This window comes from Suricata suricatta, chromosome 9, assembly GCF_006229205.1.
Source record: "Suricata suricatta isolate VVHF042 chromosome 9, meerkat_22Aug2017_6uvM2_HiC, whole genome shotgun sequence".
Lineage (NCBI taxonomy): Eukaryota > Metazoa > Chordata > Mammalia > Carnivora > Herpestidae > Suricata > Suricata suricatta.
The window spans coordinates 4,302,611-4,320,456 of record NC_043708.1 but is presented as its reverse complement, the minus strand read 5'-3'; the positions used below and the strand labels follow the sequence as shown (position 1 = coordinate 4,320,456).

At 56.2% G+C, this 17,846-nt stretch overlaps 1 protein-coding gene across 2 annotated transcripts in view; it reads left to right on the top strand.

Annotated features, from left to right (window-relative positions):
- The first annotated feature begins 982 nt into the window (after nt 1–982).
- EVL (Enah/Vasp-like) overlaps nt 983–17,846 on the top strand; it is a 105,723-nt gene continuing 88,859 nt past the window's right edge. Inside the window, exon 1 of one of the 2 annotated variants that reach the window (XM_029952516.1) lies at nt 983–1,180. In XM_029952516.1, coding sequence (XP_029808376.1) covers nt 1,158–1,180 — 23 coding nt within the window. In that variant the 5' untranslated portion in view covers nt 983–1,157. The remainder of the gene's footprint in view (nt 1,181–17,846) is intronic. The other variant, XM_029952513.1, reaches the window with a different exon arrangement.

The window sequence follows — 17,846 nt, the reverse complement described above, 5'->3', positions numbered from 1 at the left end:
TCCCATGGGCCCCGGCGAACTCAGGCAGGGTTGGAAGGGGCAGGGGCATCAAAATCAAAGTCCGAAAATGGCTCTGGCAGGTTTCTAGAGAAGGGACAGAGTGAGGAAGACCGGTCCTCAGGCACGAGGCCACGTTAGAAACGGCGCAGGCGCAGGCCCGGGCAGCGGGACTCGAAGAGACCTTTGGGGGTGGAACCAGAATCAGGGACCGTATCTGGTGTGAGGGAGAGAGAAAGTCAGGCGTGACGCACAGGTTTTTACTTGAGATCTGCCTCCCTTATTTTATAAAAATTTGCAGTCCAAATGCTGACAATCTCCTTCAAGGCAAGTCTGAGAACGCAGCCAAATCTTGGCAGCTTGGGCTTTACAAACTGGTAAACATTCCCCTTTTTTTGGCTGACATCTCGTTTCCTTTTTCCTAACTTCTGTTCTGCAATTAGTGCGGTAATTTTTGTGCCTCAAGGAATTGATAGGAGCCTAGTGCATACTAGACACTCAATAAACGAGTAATCGCGTAAATGAGATCATTTCTCAGAGTGGACCCGCAAGGTCATGCTGTTCTCCGTGGAGTGGCGGGCACACAGTGTGACCCCGGGAACCCGGGACCTCTGAGGAATTCTCGGTGCCACGCAGCCTGGCATCACGGCCCGCTGTTCAGCCGCACGGGCCACACCTGGCCGTGGCAGCGGCTGCCGCGGCAGATGAGGTCATTGGGCAGGGCGCGGGGGGCCGGCTGCCTTCCTTCAGGGCTTTGCCCCTGCCCCCAACTTCCCAGCCTGCAGGTTTCTGGTGTTGGGGGTGGTGGACGTATGCACGATTCACCCAGGACCCCAGGCGTGCCCGGGGTTCGACTTCTTTCTCCGGGCTAATCCAGCGCGCAGCCTGGAGCCTAAGCACACACTGCATTAATCAGACTTGCTGGAATGATCACATGGTTTCTAGCTGCCTCCCCTGTTCGCTGCCGCTTGTCGGCAGCTGGTGGAGCTGGAGGCCGCAGGCCCCTGTCTGCAGAAAGCCTTTTACTTCCAAATATTGGGGGGGGGTGTGGAGACCCCGCCTCTTTTTTCTGCACTTTGCACCATCCGGCTGACTAAATGGTTGTCCTCCGAACCAAAACGGCCGCCAGACAATCTAAGGACAGTGTCTCTGAGTAGGTCATGTTTGCATTTGAAGAATTCAGGTACGTCGTGGGCTTCCCTACATCAGCCTGCCTCTGGGTTTTTGTTCTCGCTGGGTTTTTGCTGTGTAATGACAGCTCCGGCTCTGGCTGGTTCTCACCCCCAGAACGGTTCTTTCCTGCATTCGGTGGGCTCCCTGCCGGTCGGGGGGGTGGGAGGTGCAGAGGCGGTGCAGGCCGGGGGTGCCTGCTGCCTGCCCGAGTGCAGCCGGGCGAATGGGCGTGCTGGTGCGTAAATGTGCCGGGGACCCCACCTTGCGCCTCGTCCGCGCTGCCGTGGATGGTGTGGAGTTACGAATGCAGAACAGCAACTCTTTATCCAGAAGGAGTCTCCTGCTCTCTTTTGTTTTTCTTCCTTTGTCAAACTCACGGAGTCCACGGCTCTTTTAAAAAATGCTCCCTGGTAGCGGTGAGGATGAAAAATCCCGCAGGTCTGTCTGCTTAGTTGAGGTTCGATTTCGGCTCTGATATTTCCCCTCATTGTTCCTAGTAACCTCTTTCCTGGGCAGTTTTCCGGGAAGTGCCCTGATGGTGTTTTGTTAGCAGGTCCTTCTCTGCTTCTGGAAGCTTTTCAGCTGCTGTAATTATCGATGGTCCAAATGAGCCTTTTGTGAATCTTAGCCCTCTTTCCTCCGTCTCTTCTCCGGGGATCTGTCCCTGGGCGTGAATGTGGGAAGGGGTGTTCCAGCAGAGAGAGTTTCTAAGAAATGAAAAAAAAGGAGGCAGAATGGGAGGGTTATCTGACCATTCGTGGGCATATTTCCACCTTTTGGAACATATGGAAGAGAGTGGGTCTGTGTGTGTCTGTCCCTAACCTCCGGCAGTCTCTCATTTCCCAGATGGAATTTCAGTGTCCTTTAGAAGGCAGCGTCAATGCCGTATCGGTGGCGAGGGGGTGATTGTGGGGGAACCCCTGTTCAGTCTCCACAGGCCGTTTTGTTCTTGACCGGAGGTGGCTGCAATAGACATTAAGACGATAATAGAATACCACCTTTCGTTACTTGGGAAATCAGAGACCTTTTCATCAAAATCAAGAGAGTAGCTGAGGACGGTCCCCACACCTGCAGGAAGAAAAGCGGGGCTGGACGGTGTCCCCGCCCTTTCGGTAAACTTGGAGCTTTGGATCTAGGAAGTTCTCCTTTGTTTAAGAGAGTGTCTCTGCGTTATTTCTCGTGGCCTGGGCTGGTGACAAGGGTATTCTTTCCATGTGGCAGCATGCCCTGGGGACGCGGGGCCTGTGCCCTTACACGGGGACCGGAACTTGCCGTTTCATGGGAGCTCCATTAGAGAACTGACAAGAATTTGTTACAGTAGATGGGGCCACAGAGAATGAGTTCGGAGTCTCGGGTTCTAATCCCCGTTTGAAAATTAGCTTTTCTGATCCTTCCGAGAGTTCCAGAGGAGTTTTGGAGACTGCAGAAAGTAATACGGTTGTGAGGTTTGTATCTTAATGTTAGCGTTTATTCTAGACGGAGGGAGTGAGCCTTAGCTAACCGCCTTGAACAGAGCTCAGAGCCGGTCACCTCCGCTCTTAGTTGGGGAAGAGGCATATTTATCAACGAACCTGGTCCCACTTTGGTGAGCTCCTGGCCCCAAAGCTGGGTCTGAGCTGCGGGCATGGGCTCAAGTTGAAGGCCGCTGCACCGCTGGGCTGAGAAGGCGGGGCCGCCTGTAGAAAGTAGACCCAAAAGGGGAGGGCTGTTCCCTGCGCCTCCAGCTTCACTTAAGCCAGCGCCGAAGAGCTTTGCCGGGCGTGACTGCTGCCCGTACCAGACGCTTGGCCTTCTCTAGTCACGGGCTCTGCGAGGGGCCCAGTGATCACGGTGGGGCCACACGGGCCCTTTAGAGGAGCTCAGCCTTTTCGCTCTGGTCAGGGTGGTGCTCAGGCTGTAGCCTGCAGTGGAGACAGCTGCTGGGCCCGTGAGAGCCCGGGCTGCTGGGCCCCCCACCCAGAGGCTCCGATCCAGTAGGTTCGGGCTGGGCTTTGAGGCTCTGCATTCCTAACAAGTTTCCGAGGGACGGTGATGCTGTAGTCTGGGAAGCAGACTCTCAGCACCGCCGGCTTGGGGAAGGCAGACACGCCACCCTTATTGAGGAGGGAGGCCTGGGCAAAGGCAGGGAGGTCCAAGTAGGAAAGAAATCCAGAGCCAGAAGCCGCCTGTCCTCTTCAGGCAGGTGGACCCAAGGGGGGCACGCTCATGGGAGGCTAAGCTGTGACCGTGGTTGTCACAACAGCCCCTCCTCCCAGGGTGGGTGGTGAAACCGAGTTTACAACCTGATTTCTGCCATGTCCGGCCTGTGTGGACCTGGCAAGTCTCTTCACATTTTATAGTCCTCGCTTGCTGTGTGAATTTTCTCTACGAATGTCTGTAACACCATTAGGGGCACACGAGAGGATGTGAACTTGGTCTGTGCGTCGTGGTGCTCTTTCCCTGTGTCGATGGTGGAGGAGAGGCCCCCGGGGCAACCCTGTGAGCTTGTGACACGCGTTTACGGGCCTCCCCGTGCACTCACCCCAGCCCTGATGGCACAAGGGCCACGTTCACCGTGAGAAGGAAGTCCGATGCTCACCGGGCACGTGCTCTCATAAGTCACTAGGAGTTCCTGGAGAGCGTTCCTGCCTCCTGTGTTTTTAACTTTGACTCCTTTGTGCCTAAAACCGCCTGATGCACAGCAAGTCCTCAATAAGCAGGTGACACTGATCATTTTCAGAGGATTAAAGAAGGAAGGGAAATCAAGCGATCCGGCCGGCTCGGTGCGGGCCTGGTGCTGGTGTCCCGGAGCCCGCCGAGCGTGCCCGTTCAGAAGAGCATGTGGACAAGCCCACAGCTGAGCTCCCGAGAAAAATGCGGCGTGTCCTCAGTGCACCCCCGGCCGCCGGAGCGGCAGAGGGCCCCGCTCTCACTTCCTAAGGAATCTCTGCACGTGACCTCACTCTAGAACGTGCTGACCATGGTCATGCTTTGCTGGGGCCACACCCACAGGGTTGCAGAATCCTGGGAGCTTGAGGGGCTGGGCCAGCGTTTTCCAGATGGTTAGGGTAGTTTTCGCCTGCCGTTGGCTTCAGGACTGTATTGTCCGAACACCAGACCCACGTCGCCTACATTTTTACCTTTCTTTTTTTTTTTAATTTTTAATGTTTTATTTATATTTGATACAGAGAGAGACAGAGCCTGAGAGGGGGAGGGGCAGAGAGAGGGAGACACAGAATCAGAAGCAGGTTCCAGGCCCTGAGCTGCCAGCACAGAGCCTGACATGGGGCTCGAACCCATGAACGTGAGATCATGACCTGAGCCCAAGTCGGAGGCTTAACCGACTGAGCCACCCAGGCGCCCCCATTTTTACCTTTCTAATGAGACTCCTCACATGAAGAGTGTACCAAATTCATGGTTTAATAAACATTCACCAGTTGTATACCGCACAGACTGCCTCCTGAGCACCACTGAGCACTAGAGACGGCTTTGGGGAGGACTCTGGTTTTCCTTCCACTGCAGAGCCCGAGCGGCGACCACATTCCCGACCGTCCCCAGAACAAATACTTTTAAATGTGATTAGTGGCTCTGTAAACCCCGAGGGAGAATGGAGCCCAAGTCAGAAACCACTGGTTCTCAGAATCGCTGATACGCATTCCGATTTATTTCTAGAAGGCATGTGGTATGCCAGCCCCACGATCTAACCTCCACAGTTGGAATGTGTCAGTCACAGGAAAATGGGAGGTGCTACTCGGAGTCCGTTTGGTTTGTTTTATGTTTTAAGTAAAATGTTACGGAAGTGTTGAGGTTCAAACTCCACCCAGCTCTTTCTTTGTTAACTCACTTTTATATCCAGTCTTGGGAAGTGTTTTTACTTCTCTTGCTCTTTCACTGGAGTAGGGAAATGGGTTAACGTGCGTGGTGTCCGGGAAGACCTGACGTTCCCAAGCCAGGACAGCCCGGCCGGTGCCGGAGCCTACGCCAGCCGGGCCCCTCTCGTTTCCCCGGCCTGTAACCCGCCGAAGAGCCCGGCGTTTGGCTGCAGCGCCTTCTACACTGTGGCGAGCCAGTGCGACTCCCCAGCGGGAGAGGGAGACGGGGCTGGGCAGGGGTTGGGGACGGTGCCTGCGGTGACTCGGTGACTCGGAGGCCGCTAGTTGCCTTGCCCCCCGTAACGGTAAACCACACAACGTACATGAAAACAGAAGCTCGCGGATCTGGACAACCCTGAACCCGCTCCCCCCCACCCAGACCTCCCCCTGCTTGCTTGCGTGGCTACCGCAAGTCTGCCAGGCGTCTCGACTTAACACACCTGACACCTTCCTTGTATTTTTTCCTAAGCTATTGCTTCTACGGTTTTCCATAGCCCCGTTGCTCGGTCATCCCTGACTCCTTTCTTTCTCTTACGCTCCATGTCGCAGGCGTCCGGGGAGGTTCTGTCGGCTCTGCGTCAAAGCGTGCCCGGCGTCCCCAGCGCCACCGGCCTGGCCCACGCTGCCACCGTGTGGCCCAGCTCCCCACCATGGCCCTGTAACTGGCCTCCAAGCTTCCTGTCTGCCTTGTCCTCGTGCTGCTGGTTCTTCAGCTCTTCTTCTTTGTAAAATACCACATCAGGTCATGTCAGTCCAGTGCTCAGAACCTTCCAGTGGCTTCCCACCCACCTGTGGCGCCCCAGCTCTTGGGGTATCTCACAGGGCTGCTGTGCTCAGCCTGGCCCTGTCGCGGCCATACTCCCATCCCCCCCGGCCTCCGCCTCCAGAGGCCCACATGGTTTGCTCCCGCATCTCCGGGGGCCTTTGCTCAGCGGCGGCCCCGACCTCTCTTTTTAACACAGCTCTTCCCACATCGTTCTGCGCTCGTACAGTTTGAGCTCCTGGAGGTCAGGGAGCGTATCTTAGCCATCGTGTGTCGCTACCAACTCTTAGCTTACCGTCAGCTCTCATCTAGGAGGGGTTGGAAAATGCCTACAAGACTGATATTGTAGGTTAAAATCATTTGAATTATGTAAGTCACAATCCCTAACTGTGAGGAGCTCATTAAGCTCCCCCTGTCTCTGGTCCCCCGGGATCTGTGAGGACGCACAGCTGTGGGTCTGATAGCGGATAGTGGGAGCACCTGGTGGAGGAAGTCGGGAGGATGGAGAGTTGAGGGAGGGGGAAATAGAGCAGGAGAGAGAGGACAGATTGCCTTGACTTGACAGTTTCGCCTGGAGTTTGACTAGCCACAAGCAAAATGTTATTTTGGGAAACAATTTGGGTGTTATGGTGGCAAAGCAGACATATTTTAAACTACCAATCTGTCCTCCATTATTAAATAAGCTTTGCAATTAATTTTTTTTAATTCAACAACATTATTTTTGAGAGACATAGAGAGACAGAGCATGAGCAGGGGAGGGGAAGAGAGGGAGAGGGAGACACAGAATCCGGAGCAGGCTCCAGGCTGTGAGCCGTCAGCATAGAGCCTGACATGGGCTCGAACTCTATAAACTGTGAGATCATGACCGAGCCAAAGTCGGACACTTTACCGACTGAGCCCCCCAGGCACCCCAGGCATTGGGATTATTGCTGAGTTTTGCTGACAGAGAAGTACAGTCATGGATCTGGAGTCCAAAGAGTTGGCTTCAGTTTGTATGATGTAAACTTCAACACTGTGACCTTGGGCAAGTCACTCTGTTTCTCTAGGCCTTAGTTATTTCGCTTCTAGGAAAAGGGTTCCTTTGAGGATGATATACAGAAAAAAAAAATAGTGTATAATTGACAAAATTTTGCTATAATGTTTGTATTTTATACTTTGGAATCCATGGAAGCTTAATCAGCTAACATGTAACTGGCTCAGATGCCACTTTTCAAGACCATCCCGGTTTCCAGTCCTCGTTTCTCCTCGCTTAGCATATTATTAATTAGTCTCTTATGTTAAACACTTGAGAACAAAACTTAGCACAAAGAGTTTAACTGGACCCATTACCCAGATGAATGAGGAAGAGGATACCAACCCGGGTCCCTAGGATTCTTGCTGGCGACTTAGGGGACTTGCAGAAGTATCTCTGACTGTGTAGGTTTCTAAGACTCGCTGTGTATCTTTTGGAAGGAAGGAGGGCCTTTCAGCAATTCGGGTAATTATTCGTTGAAAAAACACTTCCAAGCATGTACTAAATAGAAGCCCTACTAGAAAATGCAGCTATGTGACCTGTGTGTGATCTTCAGGCCTTCTTCCTGCAGAAACTGTCCTGAACCAGCACCAAAAGCGTGGCGGGGCGGGGGGGGGGGGCAGCCAAAGACAGACAAACACTGAAATGTAGGATAAATTCTTAGGGATACTGACGATGTGGGTGCATGGGTGGAGGAGGAGGCGGCTTTGCCGAGCTGGGGACTAAAGGGGACTTTTGGGCGGGGCTTGAGTGGCTCAGTCGGTTAAATTTCCGACTTCGGCTCAGGTCATGATCTCACAGTCTGTGAGTTCATGCCCCGTGTCGGGCTGTGTGCTGACCGCTCAGAGCACGGAGCCTGCTTCAGACTCTGTGTCTCCCTCTCTCTCTGCCCACTCCCACTCATGCTCTGTCTCTCTCTGCCTTTCAAAAATAAATACATGTTAAAAAAAAAAACAAAGGGGACTTCTCAGGAGGAGGCGTCTCTCAAAGGAGTCTGGGAGAAGTGTGGGGTTTGGGTGGAAGGAAATAAGGCAGGGGCTGCTCAGGAGCCTGGGAGCCGGGGTGTGGGTGTGGGGTGTGGCTTGTGCCCCCGGCCCCGCTTTGCCTGATGAAACGTGAGGAGAAGGGATTTTTCTCCCTCTCGGAGCTGCTGAGCCTGTTTTGTCCTCTCCTCACCGTGGGCGACCTCTCTGCCCTTCTCCCCCCGCACCCCGAGGGTGTATGTGACCCTCGAGGGAGGCGCTGCTGGTGCCTTGGCTTCCCCGCTAGTCTTGCTCTGCCAGCAGCTTGCTTAGGCCCCTGTGCGTTGGTTTGCCTCTCTGCAAAATGGGGGGATTACCCACCTCCCAGAGCTATGGCGTTGATTAAACGAGATTACTTAGATGAAGCATCTAGCCAGTGGCCTCGGGAGATATTCCATAAATTAATTTCTTTAATTATCCTTAAGTAGCAAAGCCTTGAGTTAGACCCCCATCCTGGGCTGGACGTTGCACACGGGCCAGGGGGGAGGCCTGACACCCTACGAACAGAGAACCCCGAGCTCCCCCCTCCCGGAGGCTGCAGAGGCCGGAGCGCCAGAAGTCAGGCCTTGGAAGGTGACCACTTGTGGACATGTTCGTGCCACGGCACACCAGCCGTCACGTGACTGATCCGCGGCGCGCCGGGCCCCGGCTGGTAGGCTCGCAGAGACTGAGTTCCTTGCAGTTGGCGGACTGAGATTCTGGTGCCTTCCGTCCAGCCAGGCCAGCACTGCCAGAGCCCGCCCCGAATGTGGACAGTCCCGCGGTGCCTCCGTACTGGGTCCACAGCCGCCTGTCCGTTGTTCCGCATCCCCTCTGTGTCCCGTCTGTGTTTCCGGAGCCAGCTGCAGGAGCGAGGTGTCCGATGAATGAGTGTGGGTGGCACAGGGCCGCACAAGGTGTGACCCCCGGCGGTCTCCCTTCCTCGGGAGGCAGAGCAGGTTACGGACCAGAACGCAGCAGTGGCAACGAGAAGCAGCCGTCATACACGTGACGGGGGCCTGGGGCCCTGCTGGCCGTCAGGAGACGCTTCTGACGGTCCGCAGGTCGAGGGTTCCATGCGATGATTCTCACCTGGGAAGGCCCATCAAGGTCAAACACAGAGGCCCCGACCGCACCTCAGCCCCACTGCGTCCAGCTGTCCAGAGGCGGAACCTGGGCACCGGCAGAACCGGTGATCCCGACGCACACCCCCAGCTAGCGTTTGCGGGAAGAACTTGGTCTTGGGACTCTGGAAACCCTCAGCCCTAGGGACTGTGTCACATTGGGTCAGTTGCTTACCTTCACTGGGACTTCATGCGCCCTCCTGGAAAACGGGTAATATTTTGTTCACAGAGATGTGGTTCAGAGAGAGTGAGGTGACAGCCACGCGGGAGCTTCGGAAAGTTGCGGCGCCGGATGCGGAAACGTGCGCACACGGGCCGCAGGGCTGGGGGTCCGGGTGTGCGGCTCGCAGGACTGCGGCGTTTGGTCGGGACTGAGCTCGTGCTGGTTCGCGGTCCCTCTCGGGTGCGGTGACCTCACAGCTGTCGGGAGTTCATTCTGCGCTCGTTTCCGGCGAGAGGACTTGTCTGCACGCCAGTCGGCCAGGTCGGAGGCCGCCGGAGGCCGGGGCTGGTCTCGCTGTGTGTTCTCTGCGACCAGCCTCCCTCCGTCTTTACCGGAAGACGGAGCAGACAGCCCGCGCGCACCTGTGCGGGCCCTGGAGAACACCTGAGAACCCGGAGCCCTCCGTCTTTCCAGGTCACCTCTTGGCCCTGGTGTGCAGGCTGCAGGCCCGGGAGGAGCCGGGAGCGGGAAAACAGGTGCCCCTCCCCGGGGGCCCCCTCCTGAGTGTGGAGAAGGTGAGCTCTGGCCGCCATCTTTCACCGTGTGCAGTCGCTCAGGTGCTGGGGGCTGCCTCGAGACAGAGCCTCCTGGGGAGATGGGCGAAACTGCGTGGCAAGGGCCTCTGTGACCAGGACGTCGAACACACTCTGATTTAAAGAAGCGTTTGTACTCAGTGGTGACATGCCTTTCCCTGGAGAGAGGACGCTTCCGTAGTTGGGAACTTGGAGCACTCCCAGAGCCAGAGCGAAGACTGCCTCCGTTTGATACTCCCGCGTACGGAAGAGCGAGGAGGAGACAGAGATCCCCAAGGTGCGGAAGGTAGATGCCTTGTGCTGCAGGTGATGACGTGTTTCCTGCTCTTGGGTGGGATATGTATGCTAATCAGGTCCCCGCTGTGGGCCACGTGGGACTCAGGCCATCCGTGCCCCGACCGAAGGCGTGAAGGACGGCCTGCTTCAAGGCAGATGGGGACCGAGAGGAGCATGTCCTCCTTTGGGGCCAGATTGTAGTACAGCCCAGTCTCCCGCCAGTCCAGCCCCTCTTTTCTGCACATGGAGCCTCCCGCGGCCGGACTACATGCTCCCAGGAGCCTCCCTTCTGCCCCAGGGACTCTGGCTGAGTCACCGAGCCGCGCACACCGCTTTGCTTCCCCGTCTCGGAGCCTTGGGCATCTCTCCGTGAAGCCCTTGTCACCCAGCCCTCTGCACACGTCCCTCAGGAAGCCTTTTCTGACCTCTTCGCTCACATAAACTTCTCTGTTCTCTCTCGGCCCCGTTAAGCACTCAAGGTATATCACACGTAACCTGATACTTAATTTTTCTCCATCTTATTTTCTTGACTAGATCGAAGGCAGAAAGAGTGTCGGCCCATCTTCACTCCGTCTCTGTCTGCCACACTCGGACGGAGAGTTGGGTGCATCGTGCCTTCTCAGCACCTTTAATTTACAGTTATCGTTTCTTTAAGCCTCCTGCCACATGCCAGTCATCGTTACAAGCCCTGGAGGACAGTCGCTGCCTTTTCGAGGTCTGTTCGCTTCGCGGCTTGGAGGCGTGGTTAGGGTTTCTCCAGAGCTGCTGAATCCAGTGAGCAGGACCTTTGAATGGGCAGAGCTGGTTCAGGCAGTGGATGTGCAGGAAGGCCTGAGAGCACTAGGTGTAGATTTTCAAAACTGGAGGGGTTTGCAGAAGCATTTGAGCGAATAAACATGCATGGGAAGTGTAGTTTATGTATTTAAATGAAATGGTGGGTTTTTTTTTTATTTGAGAGAGAGAGTGCATGCACGTGAGCTGGGGAGGGGCAGAGGGAAGGGGAGAGAGAGAGAGAATCCCAAGCAGGCGCAATGCTCAGCCCGATGCAGGGCTTGAGCCCACGACCCTGGGATCATGACCCGAGCCGAAATCAAGAGTCGGACGGTCAACCGACTGGGCCGCCCGATGCCCCGTAAATGAAATGTTTCAGATTCGTCTAGATTCACACAAACAGGATCACACGCATGTGTTTCAGGCCCCCTGTTGGCAGCTGGCAGCGCCCACAGCCCTGCCCGCCGGCGGGTAGCAGGCCCGTCTCGCCTAGAGGCACCTGAGAAGGCTTGGGGAGGTCAGAGCGCTTTCCCACGGCCGGACACCTGCTCGACTGGAAAATGAGCCGGTGCCCATTCCGTCCTTTCCAAGCGGCCTCCACCCCCGGGCGCGTGAAACGAGGAAAACCGGTCAGGGACCCCACGATGCCTGTTTCATGCACTGTTTTGATGAAAACATGAATATGTCACGTTTATTGAGCCTTAACTAGGAACATTGTAACCCGCTCCGCATGAACACGTGTACCGCGGTCCTCGCAAGAGTTGGGACGGGGCTGCTGTTCCGCCCCCACCTCGCGGATGACAGAAGCCGCAGCACACGCGGGCTGAGTGACCTCGGCAGAGCCACACAGGGCTGGCCGCCGCACCTGCGGTCCTCACTCTCTGGGACCTGTGCTTCTGATCGCTCCCTTAGTCACACAGGAGGCTTCAGAGGGGACAAAGATTCTGTGAGCAGTTGTTTGGGAAAAACTGTGCGCCAGCTCCCCTGGGAAAGGGCAGTGTATAGTAGCATGAAGGCTCTGAGAAGTCCTGCGGGGTGGGGTGCAGCGGCAGGAATTTCACCCCTGAGTTTCCCCCGTGTGTTTGGTGAAGGAACTTTTATTGCCCAGCACTTGATTTTTAGTTGGCACCATAGAAGACCCTGCTACAGTGGAGGGAGATTTGGAGACTGGGAATTAGAAATTGGGGCAAAGGAGAGAGTCTTCAGGGCAAAATCCATAGTGGAGGAGGTTAAAAAGTCTCATCTGAGCGTGAATTCAGCCTCCGATTCTTCTTGGCTGTTCATTCATTCTTTTGGGGTCTCACTTGCCCTGTCTGTAAAATGGGATCGTTGTGAGAAGTGTGATTTTCTAAGCAAAAATGCTTTGAAAACGACACTCCAAGTTGTTTTTGTTCGTTACCGGCTCCCTTGGGCCTGGTGCCTAGCGCGGCGTCTCCCAGCGGTCGGGCGGGCCGTTAGCAGTTAGTGGACTCATGGGTGCGTTTTGCCTTCTGTCTTCTGTAACTGGTGTGTTACCACTTTCTTCCTGTTTTAATGAGATCTAATTGACATATAGTGAAACGTTTTAAAAAATGGCCCTTTTTCCTTGGAATTTCCTTCTAAATTGTGTTTCTGCTGGTTTTATGTTTGGGGAGTGTAAGGAAATCCCTCTGTTGGAAAATCAGGAGCCACGTTTCCCTCACTCATTTGTCATACCCCAAGCTGGCCCGCCGCGGCGGTTTATTTTGTGTTTTCTGACATGTCCCTGGCAGCGAGAGATTTTTGGACAGTTCCAGAATGGTAAGTTTCAATCAACAGCGCGTGTGTTGGTTTTGTTGTTGTTGTTGGGATTTTTTTTTTTTTTAGCACTGCTCATTCCCTCAGATGTGCCCATCTGCGAGTGTGCTTTGTGAAGGAGGGCCTCCTGTCCCACACTCCCGATGTGATGACTCTCCCTGTGTCCTCCTTTCGAGGACCGTCCCAGTGCGGTTCCCGCTGGAGAGAGGGTGGAGACGTGCGAGGGCATTCTTCACCTGCTTCCAGTAAGCGCTTTGCTTTTGGCGCCTGGCCAGGAGAGACAGACGTGCGTTCAAGGTCATCCTAATCGGTAAGATGTTGCACAAAGATCTAGAAATTACAAACAAGAGAGAGGCGAGCCAATCATCATTTAGACCGTGTGGCTGGACGAGCCACCCAGTGACTCCTGCAGAGAGACTTGGGGTGGCCGGCGGCCTGTCGGGAGAGGAAGCGGTGGGTACAGGGGAGCCGGCCTTGCGTTCCCACGCAGTCTGACTGGCATGTGGCCTGTGTGGACCTAACCCCTCACCCCACTGCAGGACGGCACAGGACCCCAGCCCAAGTCCCTTGGCCGTGGTGATCGGTTCAAGGGCACGTCTGCCATCTAAGAGTCCTCCGTGGCCCTTGGGCTAGAATCATTAGGAAAGATGCCATTTGGCTTTTTCTTCTGGGATCAAGAGCTGTCAGGACCAAGAGAGCCGCCAACCATTGGCAGCCAGCATGTGGGGAGAGAGTGTCTGATAATGAAGCCAACAGAGAGGGAAGCAGAGTTCAGTGGTGGCCAGGGACACGGGTCCTGACGGAGTCGGTGGTGGCCAGGGACACGGGTCCTGACGGAGTCGGCGGGGGCAGGGACACGGGTCCTGACGGAGTCGGCGGGGGCCAGGGACATGGGTCCTGACGGAGTCGCTGCGCTTCTGCTTCAGGCAGGGTTATTGGGGAGCCGTGCGTGTGTGCACGTGTGCGTGTGTTTTCACCATATGAACAATAAGTTCCTTTTGTCTCCTTTAGTATCTTTCTCCACCGAGAGAATCCCAAGTAATACAGACTGTGCAACATAAATAAAATACTGAACCTTATGTGACTTTCCCTCTGGAGGAGGTGACCCTCCCTTCCATCTGCAGGATTGTCAGACCGCATTCACAGCTTTGTATCTGTGCACCCATCTGGCTGTTTAACTGCAGACTCTGCTCTGGGACACCCTCATGGACAGCGCAGTGTCCCCCCCCAAATTCGTAGATCGAAGCCCTAACCCCCAATGTGCCTGTTCGGAGATAAGTAGGTGACGAAGGTTAATTAAGTAGAAAGCAGGTTCCTCGAGTAGGGAATTAAGGTTCACTGAGGTCAGAGAGTGGGGCCCTGACCCAGTAGCTTGGTGCCCTCGTGAGGAGAGCTGCCAGGAACACTGGGCACAGAGCAAAGGGCACGAGGACACCGAGGAGGCGGCCGCCTGTGGGCCAACGAGAGAGGCCTCAGGAGCAGCCAGCCCCGCCGGCACCCTGGCCGTGGGCTTCCAGCCTCTAGAAGTGAGCAAACGTACATTTCTGGCCCTGAGCCCCCTGCCGGGCCTTTTGTTTCAGCAACCCGAGCCGCACACTGCAGGTGCCTTTCGAAGAAAGAGAGGAGGGACGCCCGGGTGGCTCGGTCGGTTGAGCGTGTGACTTCAGCTCAGGTCGTGATCTTGTGGTTCTTGAGTTCGAGCCCTGCATCGGGCTCTCTGCTGTCAGTGGGGAGCCCACTTCAGATCCTTTGTCCCCCCCGCCCCACACCTCCCCTGCTCACACTTTCTTTCAAAAATAAAATTTTAAAACATTAAAAGAATAAATGAATACTTTAAAAAAGGAAGGGGCTGGTGAGGGTGCTCACTATGTGTGCTGCTGCAGCGAGCACGGTGATGAGGGTGCTCAGGACCACGTCTGAGGGTCAGCCCGTGAGGGCCTGGCGGGAGGCTCCTCGGGGGCCAGCAGGCTCCCGAGGAGCCCAGGGGTTGGAGCTCGAGGGGACCCGCGTTTGGACACACTGGTCAGGTCCCTGGAGGCGTTCCGGTGGGAAGGGGAGGTGGTACTTAGGAGCACCCTCTGTGTCCCAGGCACCCGCAGTCATCTTGTCCGTTCGGACCCAGACCTCAGGGGACGGCTGAGACAGCTGCTCGGCCGTGCCGGGCCCAGAGCTCTGTGTAGGGTGTTGTTTCGTGAACACCACACTCGGCCAGTTAGAGGCTCCCTCCCTGTCACAGAAGAGAGAACAAACCTAGAAGGGTCAGACCCTGGACCGGGCCGCCAGGGTGGTCACAGCAGAGCCAGGACGAGAACTCCGGTCTACGCTTTCCTGTCCTGTTGCTTTTCAGGCCTGGCCCCGTAGCAAGGGGACGGCAGACCGGAGAAGGCCGTGCAGAAATCAGCCGAGTGGGACACCTCCGTCGGAGCGCTGCGTCCAGGATCCTGGCCATCGGCCGGGGCAGCCGGCTCTGCCCGCTGAACCAGCACCACATTGAGCGAGCGTGCCCTGTAGAGTTAGGAGGACACAGAAGTCGAAGGAGCCGTGGCACGTGGGGAGACCCGCTAAGCACGCGCAAAGCTAATAGGGCAGGTTTCAGGCAGACCGGTCGTAACCCTGCCGTCCTCCGGGCGCGTCCCCGGCGCTGCCGGGCTGCCCACGCCCTGGCCTGTTATATCACAGAGCAGGCGACCCCGGCGGCAGGCACGGCCAGGGCTCTGGTCCCAAATCAGGTCCTGTCCTGACCTGGCGAGCAGGGCTGCGGCCCAGTCCCACTGCAGCCACCCACCTGCCCCGTTAAGTGTCTTTGTGTTTGATGAGCTGGTTCTATTAATTGATAAATTAATAACAGCTCGTAATAAAACGTTCAAACAGAATAACACTGGACCTTCACGGAGATCCTCACACACTCGGCCGATGCCACCCCTTGGGTGAGAAGCCGCCTGGGATGGTGGCGGTATCCGGTACAACAGTGTGTGCGTGTGCGCGTGCGTGGGTGTGCGTGCGCGGGTGTGTGTGTGTGTGCGCGCCTGTGTGCGCACGTGCGTGTGCGTGGGTGTGCGTGGGTGCGCGCGTGCATGTGTGTGTGTGGGTGCGTGTGTGTGCGCGCGCGCCTGTGTGTGCCTGTGTGTGCGTGTGCGTGCCTGTGCGTGTGCATGCGTGCGCGTGTGCGCGTGCGTGTGGGTGGGTGTGCGCGCCTGTGTGTGTGCGTGCGCGTGTGTGGGTGCGCATGCGTGCCTGTGCGTGGGTGTGCTGCGCGTGCGTGGGTGTGCGTGCGCGGGTGTGTGTGCGTGCCTGTGCGTGTGTGTGCGTGCGTGCCTGTGCGTGGGTGTGCGTGGGTGTGCGCGGGCATGTGTGGGTGTGTGCGCGCGTGTGTGGGTGTGCGTGCGCGTGCGTGCCTGTGTGTGCGCGTGCATGCCTGTGTGTGTGCGCGCGTGCCTGTGCGTGTGTGTGCGTGTGCGTGCGTGGGGTGCTGTAAGGAAAGAACACGGCTTTGTTTGCTCCCAAGGATTAGGAATTCAGTGGCAGGTTTTGGGTTCTTAGTTGTAGGACTTCCTCCGGGTTCCCGTGGATAAAGCAGGAGACTGGCGCCTGCACATAACCACTTAGGAGAGAACACAGTCACTAGGCGGGCCACCAAGAACACGTGAGGCCTGCAGGGGGACAGCGTCGTGCCGAGGAGCCGATGGCACCGCAGAGAGCCCACAGGTGACCAGCGCTGGCCAGACGAGGCTCCGCATCTAACTGCCCATCGGTGCGCTCTTCCCCGCTTTTCCGCTGTTGGTAAGACGAAGTTCAGTTCGTGCCTAGTCGCAGTGATCCTGGGAGGCTTCCTGGGGCGGAAGTTTAGATGCAGGGAGTCGCACGGGTGCTCGGTACGGTAGGGACTACTCAAGTGTCCACCGAGCCCCCCGCAAGCACGTTTGAGACAAACAGCTGTGGCGAGGCCCATCCCCCACACCAAGGGGAGACCAGTGGATTCCTCGGCCAGCACCCTGTCCCTTCTCTCTGGCTCTGCGCCCCGCTGGTGCCTCCGACCCCACGGGCCTCGCCCCTGTCCTTACCAGTGTCCGCCCCTCCGCGGGCTTGCTCCGGCGCTGGGAGGACACGGCAGCCCCCTGGGCACAGAGGGACGGCGTCGCCGCACGTCCTGCTCCCCCCGCAGCCTCTTGGAAGGGTCTGTGTCTCCGCTCTATCCTGCTTGGTTCTGAGCACATAAAAAGTGATCGTGCCGTTTTTCCCTTCTGAACTCCCTGAACATAACACGCGGTGGCGCCCCGGCCTGCCCCGTCCCCCTGCTGCCTGGGCGGGCTCCTCCCTGGACCTGCTCAGGCCGCACCTGCTGCTCTTGGAGTCCCGTCACGCCCTTTGCCCCGTGTTTTGAGGTTATGGGACACAGGTAGGGGAGAGGGGACGCCTCTGCTGCCCTTCAGAAAACTAACCAGGACAAACAGAACAAAACCTGACTCCTCCCCAGTCCATGCATCTCACTCCCAAGAAAGTAAGCCTTTTCCTGGATCTTCCTTATCTTTTGCTTTTACGTTTCCTGAGTCTGTACCTAAGGGCAGCAGGCACCTTCCCTAGGACATTGGGACCAAGAGGAAAGGTTTCTCCATGACGCTTCTCCATTTAATCATTTATTACCTTTACTGTGTTTTTTTTTAAATATATAGATAGTTTATTGTCAAGTGGGTTTCCATGTAACACCCAGGGCTCTTCCCCACAAGTGCCCTCCTCCATGCCCACCACTCCCTTCCCCTTTCCCCCTCCCCCTTCAGCTCTCAGTTTGTTTTCAGTATTCAAGAGTCTCATGGTTTTCCTCCCTCCCTCTAACTATTTTCTCCCCTTCCCCTCCCCCATGGTCCTCTGTTGTTTCTCCTGTTAGACTTATAAGTGAAAACACGTGGTTTCTGTCCTTCTCCGCCTGACTTATTTCACTTAGCATGACACCCTCGAGGTCCATCCACTTTCCTACCAATGGCCATATGTCATTCCCTCTCATTGCCATGTAGTACTCCATCGTGAATATATACCACATCTTCCTGATCCATTCGTCAGGTGATGGACATTTAGGCTCCTTCCATGTTTTGGCTATTATTGACATTGCTGCTATGAACACTGGGGTACATGTGCTCCTATGCATCAGCACTTCTGTGTCCCTTGGGTAAGTCCCTAGCAGTGCTATTGCTGGGTCAGAGGGGAGTTCTACTGATAGGTTTTTGAGGAACCTCCACACTGTTTTCCAGAGCAGCTGCACCAGTTTACATTCCCACCAACAGTGTAGGAGGGCGCCCGTCTCTCCACATCCTCGCCAGCATCTGTAGTCTCTTGATTTGTTCATTTTAGCCA